The sequence below is a fragment of the Halichoerus grypus genome, chromosome 1 (assembly GCF_964656455.1).
Source record: "Halichoerus grypus chromosome 1, mHalGry1.hap1.1, whole genome shotgun sequence".
Classification (NCBI taxonomy): Eukaryota; Metazoa; Chordata; class Mammalia; order Carnivora; family Phocidae; genus Halichoerus; species Halichoerus grypus.
The window spans coordinates 95975504-96000478 of NC_135712.1; the positions used below are offsets into that span (position 1 = coordinate 95975504).

At 33.7% G+C, this 24975-nt stretch overlaps 1 protein-coding gene across 3 annotated transcripts in view; it reads left to right on the top strand.

Annotated features, from left to right (window-relative positions):
- The window catches only part of ZBBX (zinc finger B-box domain containing), a 114373-nt gene that overhangs the window by 40866 nt on the left and 48532 nt on the right, over positions 1-24975 (top strand). For all 3 annotated transcript variants that reach the window (XM_078069546.1, XM_078069555.1, XM_078069552.1), the window contains exon 8: positions 19951-20109. In XM_078069546.1, coding sequence (XP_077925672.1) covers positions 19951-20109 — 159 coding nt within the window. The remainder of the gene's footprint in view (positions 1-19950; positions 20110-24975) is intronic.

Sequence of the window (24975 nt, forward strand, 5' to 3'; positions counted from 1 at the left end):
AATGGTCTAGTTTCATTCTTTTGCATATGGCTGTCCAGTTTTCCCGGCACCATTTATTAAAGAGATTGTCCTTACCCCATTGTATATTCTTGACTCTGTTATAAATTATTGACCATATATGTGTGGATTTATTTCTGGGCTCTTTCTTCTGTTTTATTTGATCAGCAGTTTTGTTTTTATGGCAGTACTGTACCATTTTGATTATTTTAGCTTTGTAGTGTAGCTTGAAGTCAGAGAGCATGTTATCTCCAACTTCTTCTCTCTTAAGAATGCTTTGATAAATCTCAAATCTTTGCTATTCAGGGTCTTTTGTTGTTCCATATGAGGTTTAGAATTATTTGTTCTAATTCTGTGAAAAATATCATTGGTATTTTGATGGGGATTGCACTGAATCTGTAGATTTCTTTGTTTTTTATGGACATTTTGACAATGTTAATTCTTTCAATCTGTGAGCACAGAATATCTTTCCATTTATTTGTGTCTTCAAATTCTTTCATTAGTGTTTTATAGTTTTCAGCGTACAGTTCTTTCACTTCCTTGGTTAAATTTATTCCTAAGTTTTCTATTCATTTTCATGCAATTCTAAAAGGGATTGCTTTTGTAATTTCTCTTTCTGATAGTTTGCTATTAGTGTATAGAAAACAGATTTCTGTATATTGATTTTGTATCTTACTACTTTACTAAATTCATTTATTAATTCTGATAGTTTTTTGGTGGAGTCTTTATGGTTTTCTATATATAGTATTATGTCATCTACAAATAATGACCATTTTACTTCTTCCTTTCCAATTTGATTGCCTACTGTTTCTTTTTCTATGCTGTGGCTAGGATTTCCAGTGATCTGTGGAATAAAAGTGGTGAGAATGGGCACGTTTGTCTTGTTCCCAATCTTAGAAGAAAAGCTTTTGGCTTTTCACCATTGAGTATGATGTTAGTTTTGTGTTTGTCATATATCACCTTTATTGTGTTGAGATACTTTCTTTCTTTCTTGATAGTTTTATTATAAAGTTTTCTTGTCTTTCTTGTTGATAGTTTTTATTATAAATGGATGCTGAATTTTGTCAAGTGCTTTTTTTGGCATCTGTTAAGAAGATTGTGATTTTTATCCTTCATTTTGTTAATGCAGTGAACCATGTTGATTGATTTGCAGATGTTGAACCATTCTTGCATCCCTGGAATAAATCTCACTTGATCATGGTATATGATCCTTTTAATGTGTTGTTGAATTTGGTTTGCTATTATTTTGTTGAGAATTTTTGCATCTATGTTCATTAGGGATATTAGACTATAATTTTCTTTTTTTGTGGTATCCTTGTATGGTTTTGGTAACCATGACCTCATGTGATGCTGACCTCATAAAATGAGTCTAGAGTATTCCTTCCTTTTCAATAATTTAGAAGAGTTTGAGAAGGATAGGTATTAAATCGTGGGGTTTTTTTTTTTTTTTTTTTTTTTTGAGTGTTTGGTAGTGTTTATCAGTGAAGCCATCTGGTCATAGACTTTTGTTGGTTGGGAGTTTTTTGATTACTGATTCAATCTCCTTATTCTAGTAATCTATTTAGGTCTTCTATTTCTTTATGATTAATCTTAGAAGATTGTATGTTTCTAGGAATTTATCCATTTCTTCTAGGTTGTCCAATTTGTTGGTGTAAATTGTTCATAGTATTCTCTTATGATCCTTTATTTCTGTGGATCTGTTGTATCTTCTCTTTCATTTTTGATTTCATTTATTTGAGTCCTTTTCTTTTTCTTGATGATTCTAGCTAAAGGTTTGCCAATTTTATCTTTTCAAAGAACCAGCTTTTATTTCATTGATCTTTTCAATTTTGTTTCTCTGTTCATTTGTTTCTGTTCTGATCTTTATTATTTTCTCCATTCTACTAATTTTGTGCTTCTTTTGTTCTTTTTCTAGTTCCTTTGGGTATAAAAGTAAGATTGTTTATTTGATAATTTTTGTTTTTCTTGAGGTACACCTCACTATGCTCACTATGAACTTTCCTCATAGGACTACTTTAGCTGCATCTCATAGATTTTGGAATATTTATTTCAATTTTCATTTGTCTCAAGGTATTTTTTTAGTTTCTCTTTGATTTTTATTATTGTCCCATCAGTTCAGTAGCATGCTTTTTAATCTCCACATATTTGGGATTTTTTCAGCTTTTTTTCTTGTAATTGATTTCTAGTTTTATACCACTTGGTTGGGAAAAAAAATGCCTGTTATGATTTCAGTCTTCTTAAATTTATTGAGACTTATTTTGTAGCCTAACATGTGATCTATCCTAGAGAAAGTTCCATATGCACTTGAGAAGAATGTTTATCCTGTTGCTGTTGGATGGAATGTTCTGTGTATATCTATTAGGTGTATCTAGTCTAATGTTTCATATAAGGCTGATGTTTCCTTATTGATTTTCTATCTGGATGACCTATCCACTGGTGTAAGTGGGGCATTAGAGTCCCCTACTATTATTTTATCACTGTTAATTTCTTCCTTTAGGTCTGTTAATATATATATGTATATTTAGGTAAATATATAAATATATATATCCTATGTTGGGTTTATAAATATGTACAAATATTATCTTTTCTTGTTGGATTTTCCTCTTTATTATTATGTAATGCCTTTCTTTGTATTTTATTACAGTTTTTGTTTTAACATCTGTTTTGTCTGATATAAGTATAGCTACACCAACTTTTATTTTTTTTTTCATTTCCATTTGCATGGAATATCTTTTTCTATCCCTTCACTTTCAATCTGTGTATGTTGTTAGTTCCGAAGTGAGTCTCTTGTAGGCAACATATAGATGGGTCTTTTCTTAATCCATTCAATCATTCTATGTCTTTTGATTGAAGGATTTAGTCCATTTACATTAGAGCAATTATTGATAAGTATGTGCTTATTGACATTTGGTTGTTCTTTGGCTGTTTTTGTAGTTTTTCTCTGTTCCTTTCTTCTTCTCTTGTTCTCTTCCCTTGTGTTTTGATTATGTGTTATGTTTAGATTCCTTTTTCATTATCTTTTGTATCTCTACCATAGGTTTTTGCTTTGTACTTACCATGAGGTTCACAGGTAACAGTGTATATGTGTATATATGTGCATGTATATCTCTCTCTATATATGCACACATATATATTTCATAGTCTTTTTTAAGTTGATAGCAACTTAAGTTTGAAAACATTCTAAAAACTATACATTTTTACTCTCCTGCCATAACATTTTATGTTTTTGATGCTATATTTTACATTTTTTTAATTTTCTATATATCTTAACTAATTATTGTAGTTATAGTTAACTTTACTACTTTTATCTTTTAACCTTTATGCTAGCTTTATAAGTGGCTAGTCTGCTAACTTTGTTATATATTTGCTTTCTCTTGTTATCTCTCCTTCAATTCTGAATGATAGCCTTGCCGGTTAGAGTAATCTTGGATGGAAGTTTTTTCCTTTGAGCACTTGGAATATATCATGACATTATCTTCTGGCCTATAAATTTCTGCTAAAAATGTAGTTGATAGTCTTTTGGAGGTTCCCTTGTACATAACAAGTTGTTTTTCACTTGCTGCTTTTAAGATTCTCTCTTTAACTTTTGACCTTTTAATTATAGTATCTCTGGTGTAGGTTTTTTTTTTGGACTTATCTTTTTTTTGGAACTCTCTGTGCTTCCTGGACCTAGATGTCTGTTTTCTTCTCAGATTAGGGAAGTTTTGAGATATTCTTTCTTCAAATAAGCTTTCTGCCATTTTTTTTTCTTTCTCTTCTCCTTCAGAGACCCCATAATGTGAATGTTATTCTGCTTGATGTTGTTGTATGTGTCCTGTAAGGTATCTTTACTTTTCTAATTTGTTGTTTTTGTTGCTCTGTTTGGGTGGTTTCCACTGCCCTGTCTTTCAGATTTCTAATCCATTCTTCTTCCTTATCTAGTCTCCTATTGAACCCCTCTATTGTATTTTTCAGTTAAGTTATTGTATTCTTCAGTTCTTGAGTTCTGTTTGGTACTTTCTTATTTTTTTTTTTTTTTTTTATTATTTCTTTGTTGAATTTTCAATGTGTTCATCCATTCTTCTTCTGCATTTAGTGAGCATCTTTATGACTATTACTTTGAACTCTTTATCAGGTAAATTACTTATTTATGTTCCATTGGGTGTTTTCCTGTGGCTTTATCTTGTTCTTTTTGTTTGGAACATATTCCTCTGTTTCCTCAACTTGCTTTTTTCTCTGTGTTTGTTTCTGTGTATTAGGCGAAACAGCTACCTTTCCCAGTCTTGAGTGATCTTATGTAGATGAGGAACCTTATTGTTCAACCTTGCTTTAGTTCTTGGTTCTTTTGAACCATCATGATTATCTAAGCAATCTGATTTGTTCCTGATAAATCCCAATTGTTGAGTTTGTTCCCAGCCCTGCCAATGTTCCAAAGGGAGGGGTCTCAGCCAGCACCTAGTTTCAGGCCTACTGAACCCATACCCTCAAGCAGCAGGTTTTAAGTATGCAAATATATACAGTCCTTTGGAACCACAGTTGCAATCCTGCTGGCCTCCAGACCAGGCAATTCAGAGCTGTCCCCTTCATGGCAGTTGTAAAAATCAAGGCTTTAGATGAATATATGAGCTCCTTTCTGGGAGATACTAGTGAGCTGTAGCAAGGTCCAGGGAGAGTGCAAAGCTGGCATCCCCCAGCCTACATTCCCTGAGAGCTCCTCCATAGCTTCTGTATGTGTGGTAAACTGAAGCCTACCTTTCAGGCTAAAGCTTCAGCACAAGTAAATAGGCCTTTTTCACAAAAAGACCATGTTTCAGTCTGCTCTGTGCCATGCTATAGGGTTAATAGCCTGCCAAGAACTTTCTCTTTGATTGTTTTAGTCCCATGAGGCTCTATAGCACAGAGCCACGCCACCAGAGCCAGGTGTTTGACATCCCCTGTGTGGACTGTGCATACCCACCCACTGGCTTCAGCAGGGCCATAGGAGAACCTAGCACCAGGGCAAGCTCACCGACTTCACTGGGGCCACAGGGAGCGTGAGTCTAGGATACAAGCCCACCAGCTTGTAGGTGGGAGAGCTTGTGGGTGGGGCCAGCCTGCAGGCTGTAGTGAGACTACAGGAGTGGGTCAGCATGCCAGAGATGAGGTTTTGGCAACAGTACATTTCTGTTTCTCCTACCTGTCTTAATGTGGTTCTTTTATCTTTTGTTCAGCTGGTTTTCAGATCTTCAGGTCTTTTTTTAGAGGGAATTGATCTGTATGTAGCTGTGGATTTGGTGTGTCCATGGGGGGAGGTGAGGTCAGGATCCTCCTACATAGCTGTCTTGAACTGCTGTCTCCATAAACTGCATTTATAATCAGGAGCATGTGCCCAGGTCCTCATTTATTTTTATTATCTCTTTATGTGTCAAGGGGGAATACTAATACATAAATCTTTGATTAATAAAATCTGTGGTTTTCATTAAACTTTTAGAGGTAAGGTAAATCCAAGGGTCCTTTAAGTTCTACTTAAAGTTATACTTAAATGATGCTAGAATAAGCAATAAATTTTAGCCACATGAATTTTGCACTTCCAGAATTTGATTTTTATCTAGCTTGCAATAAGCAGTTTTTTTATACCATTGATATTTTTGTACCACTCATGCAAATACCATATCTGTTTTTAGAAAGATGATGATAAGAACTGTATTTAAACATGATTCTGTTGTGAGTTCCCTTGTTGCAACATTCTTTCACCCTGTAAATATTTAGTTTTCTCCTGTTTTTTCATGTATTTATATGGGAACTTTTACCCAAATTGTTTTTCTTTTCCAGTTTCTACTATATGGAAATTCCCATCTTCGCTTCTCTGCCTTTCTAGTTGCCCTAAAGTTAATTTTTTTTTTCTCTTTCTTTTGATCCCAACACTAGATGAAACCTTTGATAAAATCATTTATGGATATTTCCTTCTTCAACTTTCATAGGAAACGCAGAGTTGACTCTATGGTAAAGCCTGTTTTTAGGGAACAAATTTGAACTAAAACAATCTGTAAAGATGGATTCATCAGACAAGCAAAATAACAATTTTGTGTAGAAATAGAAGATATATATATATAATATATATAACCTCCTGAGGGTCCCAGGTGCCCCAATGGGCTTATTGCATCTTATCCTAGATCTATGATAATTTTAGGAGTTTAGGGAAGGCCACTCAAATCCTATGGCACTTTGTAACCACAGCCCTAACAAAAACAGTTAACAATCCTGCCATCCCATTAACATACATACCTTGAGGATTTGTGCTTCCTTCTCTGTGATGTAGATCCTGGGAGCAGTTCACTTCTAACAGAGATCAATCTTCATCAAAATGAAAAATCGGAATCAAACTGTTGCCTCCTTTATTAATCCATTGTTTTAAATCAGCTTCTTCATCTGCACTCACATTTTTTCCAGATAGCTTCACTTAGTGGAATGCATGGTTGTTAAATCCATTAAAATAGTTCTGCACAAAGGGGAAGCTTTATTATAGATTTTCAGCTTTTTACCTAAGGTCTTCCTATATTGCTAAGGTTTGGGTTTTAATTGTGAGACAGCTTGCCCACGATTGTCTCAAAACAGTAAGGTGCTGGAAAATAGAAACTTAATAATCAATAAAGCACCACAGTTCTACTGACATCATTCCCCTATTTACCATTTGCATATGAGGTAATTCACATCAAAGAAACCAGAACAAGCTGTACATGGGAAATATTCCCAATACGGGAGGAAAGTGTTTTCTCAAAAGCCAGGCCAAAAAAAAAATATATATAAAATAACATATAACATATATAATTTTTAAATTCCCCTTAGTGCATAATTTGGTCTTTCTGAAATAATTTTATAGTTGACAGCTATCCAAGTTCTACCTATATTCAACAGTCACTGCAATCAATGAATTCATAATGGTTCTTAAGTTCTGCTTAACACAGTTTTTCTCTGTGTTTATATGTGTGTATTTCTGTATCTATTTGCCTATCAAATACAAATGAAATAACAGGTTTTAATAAAAGCCTGTGGTTGCAATAAATCTCTTCTAAAATTTTGCAACTGGAAAATCAATGGAAGTTAACACCATGAAAAGAGACATTCCAGCATTTTTTTTTTTTTCCCTGAATTTAGGAAGTAACATAGGTCTAAATTATATGTGAATTTCTTTGAGTTGAAACTTCTGGGTCACATAAGGAGGCATGGCTTTGTCAACATGAGTATTAATATTTATTGCTGGATAGCCAGGGCTTGGGATAATGATGGAATTTAGAGTTTTGAAGCACTGACACTACCATAAAGTATATCGTTTTTCTAACTAAACTAAAACTTTTACTCTTGGACCTAAACTTCTACAAGGTGCCATCCACTCCAAAATGCTATAAAATATCAACCCTCTTTACTTTTGATTAATGATACATTGTCAGAGTGATGAATTCTTCTAGAGTGTAATTTGAAAGATAATATCATTCTAGGGAGAAAAAAGTTCAGGTAAGAATTTAGAACAGTTACCGGATGAAATCCTACCATCACACAGTGTAGTGAAGGATTGGGGGGAGAATCTGGAAATGCTGACAGTAAATCACATTCTTTGGCTTTAGTTTAAGCTTCTATCCTACAGTGAGATATATGATTTACTATCTGCCCTGAAGGCTGTTTCGGTTTGATTTTTAAACATTTTTAGCATGTAGAAAAGTTGCACAGGTCATTTTCTTCATTTTCAGTCCCCCCCCGCCCCTTTCTGTTGCTACCTATTAGTACTGTTACATATAAATTTTCATATTTAGAAGTTGGAAATATAATTATCTCTGAGTTTTAAAATTTGATAATATCTTATTAATAGATAAGGTACAGTGTTTGATACTTAATATGCATAGTTACCTATTTTAAGTGTTTTATAACCACCTTAACATTCTTGTTCATTGGTTACTTATTACTTAAAGATGATAGTTGGTATACTATTAAGTGAAAGATAATATGTTTTGTGTTGCAAATCTAGGTGTGTCCATCTAAGCAGAGACAAAAGACTGCAGGGGTATATACCAAACCGTTAATAGTGGTTACCCCTGTGAAGTACTACTCATTAATTGGAAGGAACGTCTGTTTGTTACTTTTTAATATGTGGCATTGTGATTTTTTACTGGGTTTCTATAATTTTTGAAAAATGTTGCTAATTGAAGGCTAGGTCTATGTAACTATTTCTCAGTAAGGATGCTCTTGAGTATTTTGGGCAGGAACTTTTTTCTTGAGCTATACCATTCCTCAGATTTTGGAATACTCATTAAACCTGGTTATCACCCATTAAATATCAGTAATGCTCTACAATGAGTGTGAAAACCCAAAACACCTTCCCACACTTTCAAATTTCCTTGCCCCAGTTAGGAAGTACTGATCCTTATATTAGTTAGGTCTCTTTGCACTAGTTTGGAACAAAGAATTGTTTCTTGTTGCTAAAGGCCTCAAAGATGTCTTCCGGTGTATGGGAGTAGGGATGATGCAGCTGAGTCATATTCAGAACCAGGACTGGAAATTGGAAAGCTCTTGAGAACCAAGGCAGACTTCTTCCACTTCCAACTTTATTTTTTTTCCTGTGTATCTACTTTATTCTTTTCTTATAATTAACAAATTATGAATTAGATTATAGAGCATCAGTGACAGAGAGAACAAATGTTGCTTTCTTGATTCCAAATCTAAGTTCTCATGAATTCAATGAAGACTAGGTGCTTACTTCTTGTCCAATGAGCTATGGCCCAGAGGACAGAAATATGTTGAGTGATTGTGTCTCCCATGGTGGGACTGGTGGAGAGGAGCACTACTGTGGGTCAGGGAGAAATAACATAGAAGGGGACATTACGGGAAACTGAGTATTCACCTTAATACAAGTCTCCGCTGCAGTTAGACCTAGTGATGCAGGAAGCTAATTGTCTATTGATTTATTTTTTAGTCCAAACTCTTTTTATTGAGGTTTAATTTACACACTCTGAATTCACATTGTAAGTGTACAATTCAATGATTTTTTAAGGTAAATTTACAAACCTGTGCAACAATCACCACAATTGAGTTTTAGAACATTTTCATCACTACAAAAAACTTCCTGGTACTTTTTGCAATCAACCCCTGCTCCCATTTCTAGCTCCAGACAACTACTTGTCTGCTTTCTGTTGGTATAGATTTATCTTTTCTAAAAATTTCATATAAATGGAATCATTCCTATGCAATCTTTTGTGTCTGACTTCTTTCACTTACCATAAAGTTCTTCCACATTATTGCATGTTCATTGTAGGAGTTCATTCCTTATTAATGCTAAATAATATTCCATTGTGTGGATAGATCATATTTTGTTTATCTAGTCATCAGCTGATGGATATATAGATTTTTTAGGCTTTTGGTGTTTTGAAGTTTGGACTAAAACATAAAAGGAATTTGGACTAAAAAATAATAGATAAGTAGCTTCCTGCATCACTATAGAATAGTGCTGTTATGAATATTTATCTGTGTATAGATCTTTGTGTATAGACTGTTTTCATCACTTTTAGGTAAATATCTGGGAATGGAATTGTTGACTCCCAAGGTAAGTATTTGTTAGCTTTCTAAGGAGATACCAAACTGTGTTCTAAAATATCTGTAACATTTTACCTTTCCCACCAACAGCATATGAGGGTTTCATTTTCTCCACATCCTTGCCAAAACTTAGTATTGTCAAATGTGTTTTGCATTATAGCTATTCTAGTATGTATGTCATAATATCTCATTGTGGTTCTAATTGCATTTCTTTAATGACTAATGATGTTGAACATCTTTTCATTTGCTTATTAGCCATCTGTATGTCTTTGGTGACATGTTGATTCAAATTTTTTGGCCATTTTAAAATTGCATGGTTTAGGGGCGCCTGGGTGGCTCAGTCATTAAGCATCTGCCTTCGGCTCAGGTCATAATCCCAGGGTCCTGGGATCAAGCCCCACATCAGGCTCCCTGCTCTGCGGGAGGCCTGCTTCTCCCTCTTCCACTCCCCCTGCTTGTGTTCCTGCTCTCGCTGTCAAATAAATAAATAAATAAATCTTTAAAAAAAAAAAAAATTGCATGGTTTGTTTTTGTGTTAGTGAGGTTTAAGGGTTCTTTATACATTCTGGATGTAAGTCCTTATCAGATATATGATTTTCAAATATTTTCTCCTAATCCAGATAGCTTGGCTTTTTACATGAAATTTAAAAAATACTAATTCTAGATTTTTTGCATTTCCATATACATTTTAGAATAAGGCTGTAAATTTTAAGATAAGATTGTCAATTACTATAAAAAACCCCAAAGAAATGCAAAACCTGATGGAATTTTGATATAGAATGTATGGCATCCACAGATTAAGTTTGTTCTTACAAAGCCTTAATTTATCAATTTTTTATTTTATGGATCATATTTATGAACACTTAGTTTATGTATTCATACCTTGATCGATGCTTGGGTTACTTCTACCTCTTGGCTACTGTGAACAGTTCTTCTATGAGCATGGGTATGTAGACACTTCTTTGAGACCCCACTTTCAATTATTTTGAATATGTATGTAGAAATGGAATTGATAGATGATATGTTAAATCTATTTTTAATTTTTGAGGAAATTCCTTTTTTTTTTTTTTTTACTGCAGCTTAACTATTTTACAATCCCATTAATAGTGCACAAGGGTTCTAATTTCTCCCCCTGCTCACCAACACTTGTTATCCTTTGTTTGCTTGATAGTAGCCATCCTAATGGGTGTGAGATGACATCTCATTGTGTCCATATACATAATAGGGTAAGCTTGTCAGTTGTTACAAAGAAATATCCTGATGGGATTTTGATAAAGATTTTGTGTAGTATACAGATTGATTTGGGGAAAATTGCCATCTTAACAATATTGAATCTTTCAGTCTATAACATGATTTTGTTCCATTTATTTAGATCTTATTTATCTCATCAATGTTTTATACTTTTTAGTTTTAAATTCATATACTTTTTTTGTTAAATGTTTTCATAAGTATTTTATTCTTTTTGAAGTTACTGTGGGTACTTCTTTTCTTAATTTTAGTTTTGGGTTGTTCATTGCTAGTATATATATATATATATATATATATATATATATATATATATAATTGATTTTTGAGTATTGATCTTGAGTCTTGTGACCTTGATAAATTCACTTATTATAGTAGCTGTTTTTGTTTGTTTGTTTGTTTGTTTGTTTTAGATACCTTAGGATTTTCTACATGCAGGATCATATCCTCTACAAGTAAAAAACAGTTTTACTTCTTCCTTTTTAATCTGGATGCTTTTAATTTTTTTTTTTTCTTGTCTTATTGTGTTAGCTAGAGCCACCAGTCAAATTTAAATAGAAGTGGCAAGTGTTTACATCCTGGCCTTGTTCCCGATTAAGGGCAAAGCATTTAGTCTTTTTTACCAATAGTTGTTATGTTTGCTACAGGTTTTTCATAGATGCTTTTACCATGAGGAAGTCCCTTTGTATTCCCTGCTTCTTTTTCCCTGTTTTTATTGAAATGATCATGTTGTTTTGTCTCTTATTAATATGCCTTTTTACAATACTTGATTTTTAGATGTCCAGTTAAGAATGCATTACCGGATATAATTTCACTTGGTCATGACTAATAATTTATGTATTGGGGGAACAGATTTGCTAATATTTTGTGAAGGAATTTTGCATCTAAGTTCATGTGGGATATTAGTCTGTAGTTTTATTTTCCTGGAATGTGCCTGTCTACTTTGGTGTCAGGGTTGTGTTGGCCTCATAAAATGAATTTAGAAGTATTTCTTTCTCTTTTTTCTGAAAATGTTTGTGTTAGATTGGTATAATTTCTTCCTTAAATAGTGGGTAGACTTAACCAGTGAAACAATCTGAGTCTGGAATTTTTTTTCATGGAAAGATTTTTTAATTATTAGTTCAGTTTCTTTACCTTATTGTTCTATTCTAATTTTCTATTAGTTCAGGAGGAAGTTTAGGTGATTTGTGTTTTTCATTGAATTTATCCATTCAATCTAAGTTGTCCAATTTATTGGCATAAGTTTTTAGATTCCTTTATGATCGTCTAATACCTATAGGTCTATACTGATGTTCTTTCTTTCATTATTGATTTTGTTAATTTGTATTTTACTCTTCTTTTTTGGGGTCAGTTTAGCTAAAGGTTTATAAATTTTCAAGTCTTTTTTAGAAACCCAATTTTAGTTTTATTGATTTTTTAAAAAATTTTGTTATGTTTCATTGATTCTGATCTTTATTTTCTGATTCCTACCTACTTTTGGACTTCTTTTCTTTGATTTTTTCCCCTACTTTCTTGAGTGAGGATTAGACTAGATTATTGATTTTAGATCTTCTTCCTTTCCAAAACAACCTTTTGAAGCTATAAATTTCAGTCTAACCACTGCTTTAACTGTATCATATATTTTGATTTGTTATGCTTCCTTTCTAATCAATTCAAGATTATTTACTAATATCCCTTGTGACTTATTTTTTTATCCAAAGGTTATTTAGGAGCAAGTTGCTCAATTTCTAAATATTTTGTGATTTCCCAAATTATTTGTTGCTGATTTCTAATTTTTTGTTGTTATTGAGACCAGAGAACGTATTTTCTGTGATTTCAATTCCTACAAATTTATTAATACTTATTTTATGTGGAGCATATAGTCTACCTTTTTGTTTGTTTGTTTGTTTGTTTTTGGCCTAGCACTTCAGCATATATTCTATCTTAAAGAATGTCCCATATGAGCTTGAAAAGAATTCATATTCTGTTGTTGTGAGGTCAAGGGTTCTTTGTCTCTTAGATTAAATTACTTCATGGTGGTTTTCAAGTTTTTTAAATCCTTACTGACTTTCCGCCTAGCTGTTTCATTAATTTCTGAGGAAGGGATTGAAATATTTTGCGGTTCTGTTGTTACATACGTAATTGTTATAGATATAATTGATCATAAATATAACTATAGCTTCCTTTTATATTGACTCATTATTATAAAATATCCCTCTTCTTTCTATTTTTTTTTGTCTTATTAATATAGCCCCTCCAACATTCTTAGGATTATTAATTTCAAGATATATATTTTTCATCTTTTTACTTTTAACCTATTTGTCTTTGGATCTAAAGTCAGGCTCTTATCAACAGCATATATTTGGGTCTTGCAGGTTTTTTTTGCTTTTTATTTTTTTTACCAAGCCTGACAATTTCTGTCTCAATTGGTGGGTTTAGTCCATTCATATTTAATGTAATTAATGATGTAATTGGATTTACATCTTCCATGTTGCTATTTGTTTTTCCTATGCCTTATCTTTTTTGTTTCTTTCTTCCTTCCTTACTGCTTTCTTTTGTGTTAAAGATTTTTTTTATCATTCAATTGAAATTACTTTTTTGGGTGTGTGTGTATGCGTGCGCACGCATGTGTATGCACATATTTATTTAGTGGTTGTTTTAGGTATTACAATATACATCTTATAACACTTCACTTCATATTAATACTAACTGTGGTAAAATATTATAACTTGGCTTTATTTTAACTCTATTTTCTCTCCATTCCTTTGTGTAGGTTATATATTATATATCAATGTTATAAATCCGTAATATAGTGTCAATGTTATTACTATATATAGCTTTATGTTTTTAAAAGAAATTAAAAAGAGAAAACAAAATATTTAAATATCTTTTATTTTTACCCATATATTTATGTTTCTGGGGCTCTATCTTTCTTCTGGTGGATTTTATGTATGTATGTATGTATGTATGTATGTATTTTTAAGATTTTATTTATTTATTTGACAGAGAGCAAGCACAAGCAGGGAGGAATGGCAGGCAGAGGGAGAGGGAGAAGCAAGGCTCCCCATGGAGCAGGGAGCCCGATGTGGGGCTCGATTCTGGGACCATGACCTGAGCAGAAGGCCGATGCTTAGCAGACTGAGCCACCCAGGCTCCCCCTTCTGGTGGATTTAATACCTTTCAGCTTTAAAACCTTTCTTTAGTACTTGTTAAGGCCGATCTACTGGTAATGAATTATCTCTTACTTTATCTATTTGGGAGTATCTTTATGTTTGATTTCATTTTTGAAGGACAGTTTTCCTAATATAGATTTATTTTTGGCAGTTTTTTCCTTTTAGCACTTTGTATCATTCTATTGCTTTTTGGTCTCAATTTTTTTCAGATACAAAATCAGTTTGTTATTCATATTTATGTGCTCTTTCTTATATGTGATGAGTAATTTTTCTCATTCCTTTCAAGATTTTCTGTTTACCTTTGACTTTCAGTAGTTTGGTTATGAGTTGTCTTGGTATGGATATCTGTATATTTATCTTTCTTGGGGCTTGTTGAGCTTCTTGGATTTCTAAAGTAATAATTTTTAAGTTTGGAGCCATCTTTTCTTCATATATATTTTTCTTCTCATTTCTCTCTGATACTCTCACTAAATGTATGTGAGATGCTTGATGCGGTCCTGTAGGTCTGTAAGGCTGTTTTCATTTTCTTTAAACTTTTACTTTTTACTTTTCAAATTAGATAATTTATCTCTATCTTTTTTCAAGTACACTGAATTTTTTTTTCCATTTCAAATATTTCATAATCTATTTAGGTTATAATCAAGAATTTTCATTTGGTTCATTTTTATGATTTCCATTTTTTAAGCAGCCCCTCTATAACTCTCTCCTTTTCAGAATCATCCCATTAAATGTTTTGACTAGTCCACTGCTCACCCTAATTGGGACCAAAGCCTCAGGCTGTCATAGCTGTACGTTTTCCCCATTCATTTATAACCAAATTTGCTAGTTCACTGATAATGCCACTATAATTTTAAGATTCTGCCCTCTGCCAGGAATCAAGTACACTCCTTGTTCAGTCTTGCCCTAGTAACATTGACCAACTTGGGAAAGGAGATCTAAGAAAGAGCCATAGATTTTTGCTGTTCTTCAGTAATGTCATAGTCGTTTTCCTTGAGTAAATACTTCTCAACTTCTTGTTAGCTTTTGGTTGATTTCAGAGCCCTGAAATAGTTTTAAAAAATTTATCCAGTCTAACATTTGTTTTATGGGGATAGAATTATTTACTGATGTTTTCACTATACCATAGTCAGATGTCGTACCTCTGTCTATTGAATTGAATAGGAATCCTATTTTTGGGATATTTGAACTATTTCTCTTACTTACAGAGAAGTAGTATATTGTGATATAGATAAAATGGTAGCAATCATTTGGATGCAGTACTTTGTGTCATCAATTTGGTAGGTGATTTTCATACAGGATGTATATTTTTCACAACATCTCTGTAAGGTAGATACTGTCTTCATTTTATAGGCTTAGAAAGGTAAGTGACTTTCCCTTTTATGCTATTATTAACAATGCCATTGATTCTGTCTGTGTTGATACTGACTTAGATAGCTTGGGTATAGGGGAGGAATGTTTAAATAGAATTTTTAGTCATTTTTATGTCAGTAAATCAGTGAAATTTGATTCAACCAACATTTGTCAAGTACTTAACCAGTGGCAAGCAATGTTCTGGTTGCAAAGTGTGAAGGATAGGGCTGCAGGGAGGAGGGGCAAAAGAAGGTGATAAAAAACATGGATAAGTTAGAATAAGACATGGTCCCCTCTCTCAAGGAATTCATAATCATGAAAGGGAAGACAGATGTATTCAACCAATTGTAATGCAACTGAACGGTATGACACATGATTCTTAAACCTTAATGAACATTCAAATTACATGGTAAGCTGCAGATTCTGATTCAGTGGTTCTGAGTGGGACCTGAGATTTTGTATTTTTTTTTTTAAAGATTTTATTTATTTATTTGACAAAGAGAGACACAGCGAGAGAGGGAACACAAGCAAGGGGAGGGGGAGAGGGAGAAGCAGGCCTCCCGCAGAGCAGGGAGCCCCATGCGGGGCTCGATCCCAGGATCCTGGGATCATGACCTGAGCCGAAGGCAGACACTTAACGACCGAGCCACCCAGGCGCCCCGAGATTTTGTATTTTTAACAAGTTTCCAGTTGATGCTGCTGCTGTTGATATATAGATTACACATTGATGAGCAAAGCTCTAGTACTGATGTAAGCAAGGAGTTATAAGGCCACATAAAACAAAACAACAACAAAAAAGAAAATATGTAAATTTTGGTGCAGTTAGTTGAAGAAGAAAACTTGTTTCAGAGAGATTAAATAATTTGCCCTTCTGAGCTATTTTTTATAATGCCATTGAGATACATTAGAACTGGATAACACTTGATCTGGGCCTAAAATGATAAGTAGAATTATAACAGGAAACCTACCCTTTCCAAGTAGAGAGGAAAACTTTGGCAAGGCATAGAAATAATATGTTGATGTGTGTTTTTAATAGGAAATGCCCTTAAAACATTTTTTTTTCCCCCTCGGTGAAACAGAATATCCAGTTAGGAATAGTTCCAAATATGAGGCTATATATTAGGGTAATGCTTGCTGAAGTAGAAGAAGAACCCCCAAATATCATTGGCTTAAAACAGTAAAAGTTTAATTTTTACTCACCTAGATTTCAACATGGATGTTCCTAAGACATCTCTGTTTTAAATATCTCCTTCCCTCTTGATCTGGGGACTTTAATGTGTAGCACCACCATCTTAGATGTGTTACTTCCAAGGTCACTGTACATCCATCTAGCAAGCTTGCTGAACAGGAAAAGGGGTAGTTTCTTACCACCTTGCCAGTAGAAGTAAAATTCATTACTACTTCTCACATTCTGTTGAACTATCATAAGCTCCACCCAGATTATAGATTCTTCTCTGGAATAAGCATGGGAAATTGGATCTGGAGAATAGGAAGTTGCAAATCATTAACACATAAATGATATATTTTTCACATACCTAGGAACTTATAAGTATTTTAAAATAGTAAGTTATAGTAGTGTGGTAAATTTCTAATCTTAATGATTTTGTTAAATTTTATACCTCTTAATTAAGAGATAGATATTTTAAGTGTGTTCTAGAATTTTACTCTTATAGAATACTTTTAATTTTGTCGTTCAGAAGTTTTGTTTTTGTAAAGTTCACTTGCCTCCCCACCAGGTAGTAGATGAGACAAGTAAAAGGAGAATCTGTTTCTCCCTTCAATTTGCTAGTGCCTAGTCAAACATGAAAATAAGCAGAATAAGTTAGAAACAAAACTAAACAATGTAATCTCTGCATAAGCAATTATATATATAATTAGTTATATATATAATTACATTTTTTTTTTGTAAAGGAAGGAAAATTGTTATGTTTTTGCAAAGTTCACTTGCCTCCTCACCAGGTAGTAGATGAGACAAGTAAAAGGAGAATCTGTTTCTCCTTTCAATTTGCTAGTGCCTAGTCAAACATGAAAATAAGCAGAATAGTTAGAAACAAAAACTAAACAATGTAATCTCTGCATAAGCAATTATATATATAATTAATTGTATATATAATTAAAATTTTTTTTGTAAAGGAAGGAAAAATGTTCATATCTATGGAGATAAAATTTAATATATTTTAAGTCTCAAGAAATCAAAAGTAAAACACATTATCTATATTAGTGTAATTCAGTAGGGAAAAGGAATTAGGCTGAGAGAAGGAAGATCTTGGTTCTAACTCAAGCTGCAATATTTTGTATCCATTTGACTTTGACCTAAGCTATATGAGCTTGAGTTTCCTTGTCTATGTAATGGGGATCATAGTATCTGTCCCTTTCCTTGCATGCTTATTTTAAGAATAAGAAAAATGTATTTACATTCTTACAACTGAGAAAAGTAATATTTTTTAAATTAAAAACAATTTTAAGAAAAGTAATATTTAAATGTAAGATGTTTAAGGAAAGAAAATTCCCATTTATTGGCATTTCGTTTATACCAAATTAATAGAACTTTAAGATATTCAGTTATAGCATTTCATTTTATTAATTATCCATGATGTTTATCATATATTTTAGCAGTAAATTTAAAAATGGAATCATTTTTGTGTGTGTGCCATTTCAGAGTCTCTTAAAATGCTACCTAAAAATGTTATAACAATTCATTGGAACATTGATAGCAGAATTCATTTTAGGACAGGAATAATCTTTGATTTGTGTTATGTAAGTCAACATGTATTTGAATAATAATTCTATCTTGATAGTTTTATGAAAAATTAATACTGTTGTTTTTACTACTTTTAAGAATGTGTAAAATGGAAACTAGACCTTCTAACCACCTTTGAAATCAATAGATCTCTACTCTAGGGAATTTAAAATCAGACTTATATTGGACTACTCTGTTTAAAAAAAAATATTTGTTTTGGTAAAGCATTACCATTGGCTTGAATTTCTCTTAAAAATAACGATTATATAGGTTATAGATATAGAAATAATGATATATAGATTATATAGATCACTGGGAAAATTTAAAACAGATATCACTGATATCTGTGCATACATATATGTATATATAAATGTGCATAGATCACATTAGTCATTTTTCATAGATAATTCATTAATTCAGCATGAAATTACACTAATTAATTTGATCTTCACTGGTTCATTCCAGAATGAGGTTGCAGTGAATCTTAACAGATCTGTAAAAGGTCGTAACTGGAAAGTTTCAGTGTAATCTAGTTATTTAGGTAACTAGATGAAAATTTAAAAATACGAATATTTCCATGAGAAAGTACAAAATAATTATTTCTAATCCCTGCTGAAGTTATTCTCTATCTTGAGGACATTTGCTAAAGGAGTACAACCTATTGCTTGTCTTTCTAATATCAGGTTTTCAGAGTCTCACCCTGTAGGTTGTTTGGTTCAAGCTCAAATGGGACCCAGAATCCTGCAGAGTCCTAGGGCAGATCAGAATAGTTGCTGATAGGAGACCCCTCAAAGAACAGGCCCTTTCCAAGAGTTGCCTTTTCCTTTTCAGCTGCTCTGAAGGCACGTGGAGAGGTTTTTTGAATTCTTTTTCTCAGTCATTTATTTTAATTCTTCAGTTCTTCCTCTCCCTCCCCACCACCTTATTTTTACCATATGTTATATGCCAGGCACTATGGTAGCCATAGAAAGATTTAAGAAGACAAGATTTTTAACTTATTTGAACTTATATGGTGAACTGTAAAAGCAAAGTATCAATAAAGCTTCTAGACTTAAAAAAAAAAAAAAGGAATAGATAGACACCAAAAGGTGATGTACAATCAATATTGTATGGGCTACTAGAGATCTAATTTGGGTATGAAGAGGGTACAGAGGATGGGCCCCTCACACAGCCAGAGTGAGGAGGACAAAGAAAGGTTCCTACACCTGTGGGAGTAATTTGGGATGAATCTAGAAGAAGTAGGAGTCTGCCAGGCAAAGAAAATGGTAGAGGAGGGAAGGCTTCCCTGGTAAGTGAAACTCATGAGCAAAGATACTAAATGAGGAACAACTTGGAGTTTACTAGGAACCTACAGGTAAGAGGCACTTCCTGATGTGCACTTTTGAATAGTTAATGCTTTCTAAAGATGTTTTATCACCAAGGATACTCATTACTGCTTATTCAGGCTCCTACTAGATCAGCTATATTTAGTTCTTTAGCTATGTTGTACAAAAATAACACATCTATCTATTTGGGGTTGACATAGTGGAAAGGCTATGAGTCATTAGAATTATACACACCTGGGGTGATTTCCCAGCTCTGCCACCCACTCACCATGTGACCAGGCCTAAGTTATTTAAACCATCAGAGCTTTCATTTCTTTATCCTTAAAACAGAGACAAAAATAGTAATGCTTTCAAGTTGACTTGAAGATTAAATATGTTTTTAAGATACTTGGGGTAGTATGAGACCAAACCAGCTCCTCGATAGCTGGCAGCTATCACTATTATGTTGCTTGATATAAATGTCAATTTGTATTTTGAAATATTAAATAAAATGTATTGGATTTTAGTAATCATAGACTAATAAAAATATGATTTAATGTATCTAAGTTACTTAGACTGACATATTAGTCTTTTTAGAACTATTTTGTTTCTTTTTTCACAGGCAAAATCTCAAAGATTATCCAATGTATTGGATGTTGCCCATCGGTTTATCAAGGAAGTTAATCCAGATGAACCCAGAGGGGATAATCATTCTACAAAAGAGATTAGTAAAAGTCAGAATAAACCCAAATCTCTTCTTCTACAGGGGAGCAACTCTGGGGTAAGCTAAGGAAAATAGAGTAGACATTTTCTGTCATACATGATCATGGAGACTGTCATTCATAGACTTAACTAGAGCTATAGAGTTTTATAGATTATTTTATCACATTGTTTAATATTTGAATTTTATTTTTTATGACTCAAAAACATCTTGACTGTAAAAATCCTTTTAAGGAGACTGCTTTGATTCCACTGAAGACTGTTTTTTTTTTTTTTTTTTGTGAATGATTGTTTGACCATGTTGTTTTCTGGGCATTGCTACCATTTCAGGAAATGAATGAGTATTTGGGAGAAACAAGAAAAAAAAATAACACAATGCAATATAACAATTTTATTTTAGTCAGAATTTCAGAGAGGCTAAAAATACAAAACCTTGCCAAGTTTTTGTTTTGTTTTGTTTTTTTGTTTTAGGTGACAGGCAATTTTACAGTTATTTAAAATTGGACTTACACCAAATTCTGGTTGTTATTCAGATTGACTACTGATCCCAAGATGTGCTAGATAAGCTTTCATCAGCTCATGTCTATATTTTGTAATAGACTTGTTGTATTGATTCTTTAGCAAGAGACAAGCTTCCTCGAATTTTGATCTATGTAATTAATCCTCATTCTTTTAGATGCCACTCACCTTTCCACTGTAGTTCAGAAATAGTAACAAACTTGACTGAAGTCACACAACTTGTTACTTGGTGACAGGGTCAAGCTTGAACTTCAGTTTCTTGAGTTCCTAACCCATGCTCACGGAGCAAAGAAGAAAACATGCATTATGCTCGTAGGACCTCTTTCCAGCAAAGAAACTGTGCTTGAATTGTTCAGGAAAGTCAGTGTTTTTACATGGATTTCACTTTCTAATAGACCTGTTAAGGGTGATTGTGAAGAATCCCTGAATGAATTATGGCCTCATTATTATAATAATAATGTGTTGAAAACTGACTCTGTGCCAGACACGGTCCTACATATTTTACATGTATTATCTCTTTCTGTCCTCTCTTAATTTTTCCCTTCTTTTTCCAGATGAGAAAATTAGTGACAAAGATCAGTTTTTATAAATTGCCCAAGGTATGAATGAAACTTAGATTTGAACCCAGACTTTATGACTCCAAATTATTTGCTTTTAGCCGCTATACAGAGGCCGTGGTTTTAAGGGTTTCTCCTTCCTGCCTGCCATTTTATCTAATTTATCTTCTCAGTGAAAATAGTGATAAATTAACAGCTAACACTTGTTAAACACCTAACACTAGGCATTGTGCTTAATCCTTAATTGCCTTATCATATCCAATAATCACAATAACCATATAAGTTTCACATTATTATTACTCTATTTAACAGATGACAAGGGCAGAGAGGAATTTAGTAACTAGCCCTACTAGAAAGCTTACATCTTTGCCTGTGCTTTTAATCCCTGCAGTAAATGCTGCCTTTTGTCCCCAGAGGTGACTGTATATGCTATATAGACCCTCTCTACTTCTTGTCCTAACTTAAAAACTGTTAATTCAGTGGTTTCATCCAGGAGTGCACATCAGAACCAACTGGAAAACCATTAAAGAAACACACATGACCAAATTCAGCCTCTCTTTGGGTGGGTCCACAGGTCCAGTGGTTTTAACAACTGCTAAGTCACTGTGGTGTGAATATTCTTGTTGGATGTCACTGCTATCAACCCTTAGGTGAGCGCCTGTATTCAGTGCCAAAGAGCAGTGGCTCTCCAACTGTAATAAGTAAGCATCAGAAGCACTGGGTGCGTTTGTTAAAATGTGTCCTTTCTTCTAGAAAATGGGGATATTAAAACATATCTTGCAGGGATATCATGTGGCTTAGAAGGATAATGAATATTACCCACTGGATTCCATGTGCTCTTTCAAATTTCCTATTCCCTTCAGAACTGGGTAGAGTCATGTTAGGCTCTGAGTGGAAGTGGCATATGACAGTTCTGGGCTCAAACATTTAAAAGCCAATGTCCAGTCCTCTGACTTTCCCTATCCTGCCACTGCTGTGAGGAAGCATAGCTATATTCCAAAAGCATAGCTATAAAGGCAGATGTTTTATATCTCTGATTCATTGGTTGGAAAGGAGCTACTCTGGAGACCTGCTGGAATCACTGCATACTTAAACCATTTTGTATTAAGCACTGAGTTTTCAGTGCTTCTTCATTAGTGCAGCATACATACATACACACATCATATTGATTACTGGATACCTATAAATACCTTCCCACAATCTCAGCATTTTCTTTTCTTTTCTTTTCTTTTCTTTTCTTTTCTTTCTTTCTTTTTCTTTCTTTCTTTCTTTCTTTCTTTCTTTCTTTCTTTCTTTCTTTCTTTCTTTTTCTTTCTTTCTTCTTTTTCTTTCTTTCTTCTTCCTTTCTTCTTCCTTTCTTTCTTCCTTTTTCTTTCTTTCTTTCTTTCTTTCTTTCTTTCTTTCTTTCTTTCTTTCTTTCTTTTCTCTCTTTCTTTCTTTCTTCTTTTGAGAGAGAGCATGAGTGGAGGGGGAAGGACAAAGGAGAGGGAGAGAGAAAATCTTAAGTAGGCTCCATGCCCAGTGCAGAGCCCAACATGGGGTTCGATTCCATGACCTTGAGATCATGACCTGAGCCAAAACAAGAGCTGGCCACTTAACTGACTGAGCCACCCAGGTGCCCCTAAAACTTAGTATTTTCAAACCAAATCTACCTCTCCTCTAAAACCTATAGATGTCACTGTTGGTGACAGCCTATCTTCTTGCTTTTCAGGTGAGCCAAGAATCGTTATTTTCTGTAGTCCTTTCTCTTCTTCCTCTGCACATCTAGTTAGTTACCATGTCTCATGCAGTCTACTGTCTAAAAACTAGCTTGAATATTTGGTCCCTTCTATCCTTATTGCTCTTCCAAATACGGAAATTAGCTTTTTCTTGAAGTGCAAAAGGTTCATAACACAGAACGTGGATTTCATTCTCTCCCTTTCTAGAAGTCAATAATAATTCCAGTTTTGTATGTATGTATTTCTTTACACAAATGTTAATATTAAATGCTGCTCTGCAAATATACTTTTTATACTTAACAATAGTTTTGATATTCATATAAGTACATTCTATAGTCTTCTCATTCTATATAGTGGTTATAAAACACCCTATTTATTAGATATAAAATGACTTTAAAATATAAAAATTTAAATTTTAAAATTTGAAATTTCCACTAACCAACATTTACTTTATTTCAATCTTTTGCCGGTACAAACTAGAGTATAAAGAGTAATTTTGAAAAATATTGTTTTGCATACATGTATGCATATACCTTGTGTGTGTATACGTCATGCGTTTGTAATGTTGTTAGATATTAGCAATTAGCTGTAATGTTTTAACTGGTGTCTTTGCATCCAAACTCACTATTCCTTAATTTCTTTTTCTCCCACACTACTGTGTAGGAGCCTTCAGTGGCTTTGAGTTTCCATTATGTGTAAGTCTAATTTCCTCTGTATGGTGGGCAGTATCCTTCATGATCGGGCCCAGATTATCTTTTACCCTTTGTATTTTCTCATATCCCACTTTTCATGATTGCAGTGCAAACTACTAAGGGCTCCATGCCACTGTGCTGTTTGACTCCATGTTTTAGCATATATACCGTTCCCTCTCTCTGTAATACTGTCCCTGCCACTTTTTGCCCATAGAATTCTTGTTTATCTGCGTTAAATAACCTGTTTCTTGCACCTGTTCCTATTGTGGACTTTTAAACCTATGTTTCTGTGGCCAGCAGCTGGCCCAGTGACTTCACATTCCCAGATGCTTTTGTTTATATTCAAAATTTTGGACACATATTTAATGCTCTTTTCTCAATTATACTCTAACAGTCTGCCTGTTTATTTTGCAATTAAGGGGTGAACATAGAGGATTCTACTTTTGTATCTAGAAGATACACAATGGAGATTTATCAATTTGATCAGTGTAGGTAAATCCACATCGCTAATTCAGCATTGGTGTGGACTTTATTTTGCTTTATTTTCCTAATTTGGCCATTTTCTCTGATCTAGTGGGTAACTGCCAAATCCTACCTTTATTTTCTTCTGTGCGTTCACAGTGGATCTATATTTTGTACTGAATTCATCCTTTCCTCCTATCGTTATGCCAAGAAGCATGCGCTGCTTCATATACATTAATTTGTTCATTCATTCAGCTAACTTTTAATAAGCACCTACTTTGTGCCAGGTGCTGCTCTTGGCACTGAGGAAAAAGACAAAACCCCTGATCTCATTACGTTCTAATGGGGAGAGACAGGCAATGCACAAATAAACACATAGAGTAAATTTACAGAGATGTTATTCGGAGAAAAATATAGCAGATAAGGGAATGGAAGGTGGGGGGTAAAGGGGCTATATTTGTGGGGTCATGACCTACTCTCTGAGTAGGTGACGGTTGTACACAGACCACCTGAAATGAATGGAGTAGCTATGTGAAAATATGGAGGAGGGTCACTCCAGGTATTGGATATGGCTAGTGCAGGGCCCTCGTGTGAGAATGTGCTTCGTGGGCTCCCAGCACTACAAGAATGTAAATTTGGCTGGAGCCCAGTGAACAAGAGGGGAATTGAAGGAAGTGAAGTAAAAAGATAGGGGAGTACAAGGTCTGTAGGGCCTTGTAGGTCCTAGTAGGAACTGGGGGTTTCATAGAGTCATTGGAAGGTTTTGAACATAGGAGTGACATGATCAGATTCAAATATTAAAACAACAACAACAACAACAAAAACCCCTGCTCTCTCTGCTGAGCAGATTGGAGAAGTAGGGGGATTAGATTCACAACTATTGCCACTTCCCCTGGGGAACACTGGTGAATAACATGATGATAAATCCTCAGTCATGCAGGCTCTAGTTTTAATAATTTTTGAAGAGACCATTTCTAAT